This window comes from Setaria viridis, chromosome 2, assembly GCF_005286985.2.
Source record: "Setaria viridis chromosome 2, Setaria_viridis_v4.0, whole genome shotgun sequence".
Classification (NCBI taxonomy): Eukaryota; Viridiplantae; Streptophyta; class Magnoliopsida; order Poales; family Poaceae; genus Setaria; species Setaria viridis.
This window is the reverse complement of record NC_048264.2, coordinates 25795791-25804413: the sequence shown is the minus strand read 5'-3', so window position 1 is coordinate 25804413 and position 8623 is coordinate 25795791. Positions and strand designations below refer to the sequence as shown.

At 45.8% G+C, this 8623-nt stretch overlaps 2 protein-coding genes across 2 annotated transcripts; one reads left to right on the top strand and one right to left on the bottom strand.

Moving 5' to 3' along the window:
* Positions 1-570: 570 nt before the first annotated feature.
* LOC117844196 (clavaminate synthase-like protein At3g21360) lies at positions 571-1893 on the top strand. Its single transcript, XM_034724953.1, has 3 exons — positions 571-801; positions 851-1034; positions 1610-1893. The coding sequence occupies exons 1-3, from the start codon at positions 571-573 to the stop codon at positions 1891-1893; spliced, it is 699 nt and encodes a 232-aa protein (XP_034580844.1).
* A 496-nt stretch (positions 1894-2389) lies between these two features.
* LOC117846488 (UDP-glycosyltransferase 82A1) lies at positions 2390-4490 on the bottom strand. The gene is made up of 2 exons (XM_072291958.1): positions 3834-4490; positions 2390-3464 (listed from the first exon to the last, which is right to left on the bottom strand). Exons 1-2 carry the CDS (start codon positions 4318-4320, stop codon positions 2557-2559), a joined length of 1395 nt encoding a protein of 464 aa, XP_072148059.1. The 5' UTR covers positions 4321-4490; the 3' UTR covers positions 2390-2556.
* Positions 4491-8623: the final 4133 nt, after the last annotated feature.

Below are 8623 nucleotides of genomic sequence, written 5' to 3'. Positions count from 1 at the left end.
TCTTATAAAAAACAGTGGAGTAGCATTGTAATTGTTCTCATCTTAAAATTTATTTTGTACTCGTTTTTTCTGTAAATATTTCCATACTGTTAGACGATGGGTGTCTTAGCCTCAAGGCGACAACCCACCAAAAAGTCAAAAAACCATCACAAATTAAAGTTGGAACGACAGGTATATGCCATCGAAGTCATCTTAGGACTGTTGCTATTGTGTACTCAAAATTGACCGTCCATACAACAATTGGCAAATACAAGCGCCTTGTTATCTCCCCCATCGCTGATGGCGATGCATCCTATACAAAACTACCCTTGTTATCTCCCCCATCTAGCAATCTTCCTTTTACAGGGACCACTTCAAATTATGTCACTTTCTGAGCTCCAGAAACCAGCTAAATGTACTAGAATAGCTGCCCTGCCTGAATCTCCTGCCTATAAATAGTGGCGTTGTTCTTCCATCGTGTTTCAATTACAGGGTAAACCAAAGCTACCTAGTTAACCCTTTTATATCAATCAGAGCCTAGAAGAAAAAAACCAGTTACACAGCACAGGAATAAGGTAACAAGAGACCACCATGGAGGGCACTTCAAAAGATGATCAGTTCATCGCAGATGAATGCAAGGATCAAAACATGAAAGATGGCGCGCCTTTAAAAGAAAGTGGAAGCAACGACGACTATGAGGCTCTCATGGCGGCCCTGAATGCAAACAGGGAGTGGCTGCAAGCGAAGGTATCCATCAACAACGCGCTCGTCACGGAGGGCAACTCACAGTCGTCGCAGCCCAGGGAATGCGAGGGACAGAAGGCCATAGACGGCGAGCAAATGCCGCTGGTCCTGACCCCCTCGACGGCAGACAAAGATCCCGGAGGGCGGGGAGACGCCGTTCGTGCGGAGCTTCCGGGTGACGGAGCGGGCGATGGAGGAGTTCCCGGAGATGGTGGAGGTGCTGGACGCCAAGGGGCTCCGGTACGCGCTGACGGCGCTGACCAAGAATGACAACAAGTCCATGAGGGGGCGAGGGTGGGAGGACGCATTCCGTACCTTGGATAAGGCAGAGGCAGAGAAGAGATATCAAACACGTCGACTTGATGCCTGTTTTTTCAATCACACTCTCTAAGTCTCTATGCCACTTGGGAAAATCTTAGGTATGTTTATGCTGGCATTGTTCCCTAGAATGCCACCTAAACAAAGCAAAGGGCAAGAAGAAGAGTCCGATGTTGACAAATAATTTGCTTAAGCACGTAAGCAACAAGAAATTGGTCCTCAAGACAACTCAACAATAATCCCTCGCATAAGTTCATGGATTTTGATTCATGATTATTTTAAGGACTTGTCTCTCCGTACTGTGACGCTGCTATTGGCTACCATCTCTGGTCAGTGAACATCGACATATTTCCCAGTTAACAACACGTTTCTCCTACAAAAGGTAGGTCACTTGCACAAGGAGCAAAAAAGCAGAAACCTACCTTAAGAAACAAAGAGATGAATCAAGATGCATTTGTCGTGCAGAGCCAAATCGCTAGGCATGGACCTGGAGTGGCTCCGGGACGGCAGCGTCAAGGCTCAAGACGATCCTAGCTGGGACCACACATGCTGACACGAGTTTTCCCAGGCCGCAGGGGCCGGAGGATGTGGTTCAACACGGTGGTTGGGATGCACGGGAAGGAGGTGAGCTGCCACGGCGGTAGATGGTGGCAAGAGATCCCGACAATCTTTTTCAGCGGATCGGAGAGATCATCGAGGAGGAGAGGTTTTCAGTTCCAGTGGTGCAGAGGCGACGACATCCTCATCCTCGATAACCTCGCCTCCCCATGCTCCAAGCGCAGCGGCCGTCATTGCCGCCCAGGAGGATCCTCGTCGCGACGTGCAAGTGATGAGGACGTCTCCGTAGATTGAGATTCTTACTGCGACGCAATTACTATAGGTTTCATTGCTGTGTCTTCTTGCTTTTCAGTCCCCTCCACTCACCATATATGGCATTATCTTATATAGATTTATCTATATTATGAAAACTATGAATCAAGATGTATCGGTGCCATTTAATTTCTTAAGGTAGGAGATACGGTAACCGACAAAAAATAAGTAAGCACAATATGATCCTTTTGACCATTTTACCGCATCTATTCCCGTTCTTTCATAACAAGGTAAAATGCACATATTACCGCAAATTCAACCATGGCACTGCCAAAAAAAAAATTATATTTTTGACTAGATCGGCTGAATCCAAATTTCATGATATTATTGGTTTTCTCCAAATCATCATGCAAAATGTGGTTCCTCTCAAGAGGAATAAAATAAATAGCACAACTAAGTGGAAAGATAACTAATGAAACTTATTGACCATTCATCAGAGGTTATAAAAGGTGCCACAACATTAAGAGTCTGTTATTGGGGACAGATGTATTGCATGGGAAGCAAAACAATACATATACATAGGGGAATCATTACCAACTTAAAATCAAAATAGACTCCGAAATAAAAAAAAAACCTTGGGACACATGGACCCTCATTTTATTTGTTTTCCGGTGTTACTTGTCCTCTTTTGATGTCTTCATTTAGCTAGTTGTTCTTCATTCTCTCCATGAATAGGCTGAGATTCCTCTTGGCAACACACATTGCCTCACCAACCGTGATTGTTTCTCTCATTTTATTGACCATTTGCTGTAAATGCCTTCCTTCATTGCCTTTTATGACTCTTTCAATGCAATCTTTCACATCGCTGCTGTCACTGCTAACCAGCAGAATTCCAATCTCCAACATGTTAACCATGTATGCACAGTTGACGAAATGGTCTGAATTGATCGGGTAGCATATCATGCGAACCCCATGCCGTACAGCTTCCAATGCCGAGTTCCAGCCACAGTGCGTGATATAGCACCCCACTGCCTCGTGCTTCAGAATGTCATCCTGCGGTGCCCACGAGACAATCTTGCCACGGCCGGCTACCTTCTCCATGTACCCGTCAGGGAGGCCTGCTCTCCATGATGGGTGGTTCTTGAGAGCCCACAAGAATGGTTGGCCAGAGGCCTCCAAACCATGTGCGAATCCACTTATTTTCTCAGGTTCCATAGGTGCAGCCCAGCTTCCGAATGAAACGTAGATCACCGAACCAACACTGTGCTGGTCTAACCAGTCAATGCAAGTCTGGTCAGTCTGCCACACTGCAGTAGCCTTCGTCGAGTCGTCATTGAGTAATACCGGCCCGATGGGGAGGATTTCCTGACCCTGTGGTGGATCATACTTGTCAGAGTCGCCACCTTCACTGGGGATAGAGTTGACAAGGATGTAGCTGAGGCTTTTCGCACGATTCGCTATCTGTAACCAGAAGGCTAGTCTTGATTTCTGGGATACTGCGCTATTGCTGATGAGCCATGGAAGATCTTGGAATCTAAGGTTTAACTTTGCCGGCAATATGTCGAGATCTGCAATGTTCTGGTCTTTGTTGCAATTGAAATCTGTTTGCAAGGAAAATCTGTTAGCATATATGAAAATACAGAAAACTATACATAGGCTGAGGCAGTTAAAACCCAACATCACCGTCGTCAAATACCATTATACATATATATAAAGATATATATATCCCAAGACAAGAAGTGGCATGGACTTTTGGTATTTTTGATCTACTGAATAAAGCAAAAAAGGTTTGTTTATCCATACCAGAATGTAGGTAGCGTTTTTTATGTACAGAACTCTAAATTCAGGCTGACTGCGCGCTGACATACTGTTTTAACAAAGGGAATCAGGATGGATGCCTGAAGAGAGGTGCACGAGGCAAATATTCATGGGAACAGAAGGGACATAAAAAGAATTACATCATCGCGCAATATGAACTGAAGGCATACCCGATTCAGAAATGAGACCCTTGTCCATAAGCTCCGGGATTGCCGCCACGGTGCGATAGCTTGCCAGCATCGCCGGCCAAAACCCAACAACCGGCAGGCCGCACCGCGCGGCCACCGGTATCGCCCACGACGCCAGGAGGTCGATAACCAGGCACGAGACGCGGCCGGCCCCTGTGCCGTGCGGCGCCATCAGCATGGCCTCCAGTTGGGCCGGCATGTAGTGCTCCAAGGAATGCAGGAAGCTCGGAGGTCCCGGGGGCTGATCGCCGTCGTCCTGGACGCCGCTGGGTATGGAGACAAAGGCCACCCCCGGGACAGAGTGCTGGCCCATGTGGCGGTGGATGAAGTCAGGCACGGCGACGGTGGCCGAGATGTCCCCGCGGTCCACGAGGATGCGCGCCAGGCGCAGCATCGGGATGACGTGGCCTTGCCCTGGGAATGGCACAAAAATGATGGTGCGCCGCGCGAGCTCGGTGGCCATGCCGCTGTTCGACAGAGGCCGTCCTAAGTTACTCACGCTATTGTGATCCGAGTGGTTTCTCAACTGGATTCAATCGAGAGCGGTACTGTATTTATTGACACAAAACGTGAACTTGATTTGTACCCCTTCGTTCCAAATTTTGCAAGGGGTTTTGGCTTTTCCAAATACGTATCTAGACACACGTTATGTTTAGATACATATGTATCTTAAAAAAAATCCAAAATCCCATACAATTTTGAACAGAAAGAGTATGTCCCATCCTTCCTTCTTAAATTAATATGATCCTGTTTGGATCCATCCAGCTAAAATTTAGCTAGCTAATGAATTTTTATAGCTCCACCAGCTAATTGTTGGTTGTTAAGAATAATTGACCATAATATCCTTCCATGTCCTTTATTACTCGAAAGTTAGGGGCAATATAGTCTTTTTACCCAAGTAGCTGGGTTCAACTAGCTAGCTAGATAGTTGTTGGTTTCCCATTAGTTGTAGCGTATTAGCTCCTCAATTAGCTGATCTGTTTGGGTCCATACCTGCTAATATGATGGTGTGCCACACGAGCTCGACGGTCATGCTGCTGTTGGACAGAGGCGCCCATCCTAAGTTACACACATTACTATATGGGTGGTTTCTCAATAGACGCAATTGAGGGGCGGTAATGCAAACCATGGACTTGGTTTGTATGCTCCATGTTCCTTCCTTTCTAGCAGGGGTGGGTCCAGCCTATATCAAGGGTATTCAATTGAGTATCCATTTATTTTTTGCCAAACAATTTGCATGTGTGTAGAACACTTTGAAGTTATGACCTCAAACCTATGAATTTATGGATATAATGCTCAACTCTAAGTTATACATTCTATTTGTTATACAATTAGTATTCCGTGATGCTATAACCAATTATGAATGCTAAATCTAGACTTAGGCGTTAATTTTTTTTCACCATTTGAAATTTTAAATACCCACCCTACAAATCCTCGGCCCCTCCCCCTGCTTCCTAGACAAATATGTCTGGCCATACCTTTAAATTAATAAAATAAAAATATCAGCAGGATACTATTATATCTCTAGTCTATGTCCACGACAGGTAGCTAGAGATCATTTGGAGATGTTATTGCATTAAATATCATTATTACCTGTATAGGAAACGGGATCAACAAAATCATCTCATGAGTGTACTTCATATTCTACTACAGTATTTATTTAGAGGACGTGAAAATGATTCCTTTAGCTAAAAAGAGATAGTTTCTCCTCTATTATATACTCAACATCGAGTCTAGCTCCAATATACATATATAGAGATATTCTTGGTTATTTATTAACTATCAATAGCTGTATAGGAAATGGGATCAGCAAGTTCATCTCATGAGTGCACTCCTCCATATTATATTTATTTTAGAGGTCATGAAATTTATTTCTAAAAATTATTCATCTAGCTAATTAAAAAGAGATAGGCTATTGCCATGTTTGCAGACTCGCTGGATATCCTTGAGATATTGTGATAAAACATGATAGCAGAAATTGGCTACAGGATCCTATCAAATATACACTATCGGTGTTTTATATCAGCAAGCCCGTCACGGGAGTACCCGGGGCGGAGGTTTGGTTGGTGGGGTGTCGTCGGAATCAGGAACTTGATGGTCATGTAGGGACGCGATTTAGACAGGTTCGGCCCGCTAGATCGCGTAATACCCTACGTCCTATGTGTTGTTTGCTCGTGTTGTATTGAACTTGTTTGGAGGGGTCCCTACCCGCCCTTATATAGTCGGGGGAGCAGGGTTACAGGGTAGTCTTTTATAAAGTCCTAGTCGGTTACGAACACAGAGTCCTACTCTAACTCAGTAGAGTAGTTTCCTTGCCCATCCGACTAGTCCTTCAAGGAGTCCATGTAGGCTACGTTGCCTTGTAGCGTAGTCTCCACGTCCGTAAGTGATTCAAGTACGTCCCCATGAGTAGGTCCGCACATGTCTTCAGGTGGGCCCGGGGATGTATGGCCCACAAGCCCCCGAGTACTTTGTAGTCAAATGAAGCAGTCTCGAGTACTCTGCAGATGTCGCCCGACCAGTCTCTTGGTGCTCGTCGAGTACTCATGTCGTGGCTTAATCTTTCGAGTACCCGAGTACTATCATGCGGCTAGAAGGTACTCTTTGCATCATTTGCTTTTGCTTCGAGTAGTCTTGAAATCTTTATATGGAAGTGCGATGAAAATCGCACTCCATATGGAGTAGCCCCTGAGCCTTAGGTTGAATCGAAGAATTAGGTTGAGGGTAAATTTGTAACTTCTCCATCTTTCTTTGGTCTTTGAAAAAAATTGTCTAGCAGGCGTGGAGCATGCAGCCCCCGAGCACTTGATCGACTACTTCGAGACGATGAAGGGGTCAACCATGGTCAACGTGACCGTTGGACTTCAATACCGTGAGAAATCCCATCAGAATCTGTCTGTTGCAATATTATTGGCCGTTTTCCCAAAATCTCGAGGCCGTTTATATCCGTTGCTTTGTCATAAAAGATAAGGCAAAAAACCCTACTGGTTATGCCTCCAACCATTCGCATCTGTAAGTCTCCCATCTTAGAACCCTAGCGCGACACTTGCTCTGCCGCTGTCGCCATTAGCCAAATCCGGTGAACTTGTGCATCAGTACAGTTCCCCCCTTTTCCTCGTATGCATCCGTAGCTTATGCGCATCAAGAAGATGGGGAAGAAGGTCGACAAGTCCAAGGGGAAGGACGTAGAGGAGTCAAAGAAGGGATCAAAAAAGGGGAAGAAGCCACAACTTCCTCCGCCTAAATGTGGGCCAACCGATCAGACTGCTCTGCCCAATCCGGGTTCTTCCTGGAAGATGAAGAAAGCAGCGATCCAAGAGTTGGTGGATGCTAAGTTGCTGTAGGAGGAGAAAATCGTGAATTGGAGGTCCGCGTATGCCAACGCTTGGCAATTCGAGACCCATCCGAAGGAGATGGTCATGTGGGCCCACATTGTATAGAGGGGACTCGCAATTCTGACCTCGGATTTCTTTAGAGGTATCCTCGATTTCTATGGTCTTCAAGTTGTTCATCGGAATCCTATTGGTGTACTGCACATCTCCATCTATATGCATTTGTGTGAGGTGTATCTGGGGATACAAACCCACTTTCAACTATTCTGCAAGCTATTTCGCTGCAAGCCTCAGCCTTGCCTGGAGAGGATGAAAGTACTCAGAGGAGCTGGTTTTCAATTGCGGGACTCCAATGTGAACTTAGAGTACGATACCTCGCAGTCGCACGGTAGTTGGAAAGAAAAGTGGTTTTATATTGGAAACCATGATCCTTCGATGCCAGTAGTCACCGGGCACTGTCCCCAGTACTCGACCAAGTGGCTGGAGGAGCCGAGTACTGAGGATTGCCCTCAAGTTGAAGAGTTGTTGCAGTGGGGCAGGGCTGACTGGAATAAATGTGGCAGCCAGCTTCTTGAAGAGGAGAATACATCTGTTGTAGTTGCGCCCAACCTGGGGCTATGATTATTCGGGTTTTGATGATCCATCTCGAATGTCACTCGATGACATATCTGATGAAGCTGTTGAGGAACTGTTGAGCAAGTTCTTCAAGAATTTCCAGGGGGTGTTTGAGGTGGATGAATCTATCTAGGAGTTTGATAATTGGCATAGGACCAGAGGGTTATTTTCTTGCTTGCTTTTCACTTTGAGTACTCATAATTAGTAGTCGCCATGTTTGTCGACTAGTACTTCCTTATGCAGGAAGATGTTCTTTTATACTTTTCTCTTCCTCCTCCTCCTGATGCCGATGATGCGAAGAACACGAACACTACGCATTACATCCGTTTGCCCGATGACCCCTCAGAGGAGGGGGAAGTGGAAGAAGAGGAGGAGGAGGATGATGAAGACTCTGAGCCGCTTGGCGACTCAGACATTGTGTCATCTGACTCCGATTTGTCCGAATCTTTTTCTGTGCAGTCTCGAGTACTCAAAGGGTACAAGTGTGCATCTGACACCTCCAAGCGTCTGGCGGAGGATGTTGTTGACCTTCAGATCCCAGCTCTATTGCCGAAGAGAAGCGGACCGCGGTGCGTAAGCGATCGGCTATTCAGCACACGGTAATTTTGTTTGCCGGAGAGTACATGTAACATCCGCAAAAATCACCATCTTAAATCACCTGTTAAAAATTGCTTTCAAAATATTTTTATCGTTGAGCTCCCAAAAATCGAAACTCTTCCTGGCGAATTTGCCATCCCGGCACCCAAGCCGACACCATCATTTTATCCTCTCCCGTAATTTTTGCCGCATGGCGTCGACAGACCGTCGCGCGTGCTCCGA

What these genes read in the sequence shown, in the direction of transcription:
- LOC117844196 (XM_034724953.1), top strand. Translation starts at nt 571, where the DNA reads ATGGAGGGCACTTCAAAAGATGATCAGTTCATCGCAGATGAATGCAAG. An exon ending in GGGAATGCGAGGGACAGAAG is followed by an intron (nt 802 to 850) that starts GCCATAGACGGC and finishes CCTCGACGGCAG; the next exon opens with ACAAAGATCCCGGAGGGCGG. An exon ending in AGGGTGGGAGGACGCATTCC is followed by an intron (nt 1,035 to 1,609) that starts GTACCTTGGATA and finishes GAGTTTTCCCAG; the next exon opens with GCCGCAGGGGCCGGAGGATG.
- LOC117846488 (XM_072291958.1), bottom strand. Translation starts at nt 4,320, where the DNA reads ATGGCCACCGAGCTCGCGCGGCGCACCATCATTTTTGTGCCATTCCCA. An exon ending in CATTTCTGAATCGGGTATGC is followed by an intron (nt 3,465 to 3,833) that starts CTTCAGTTCATA and finishes CTAACAGATTTT; the next exon opens with CCTTGCAAACAGATTTCAAT.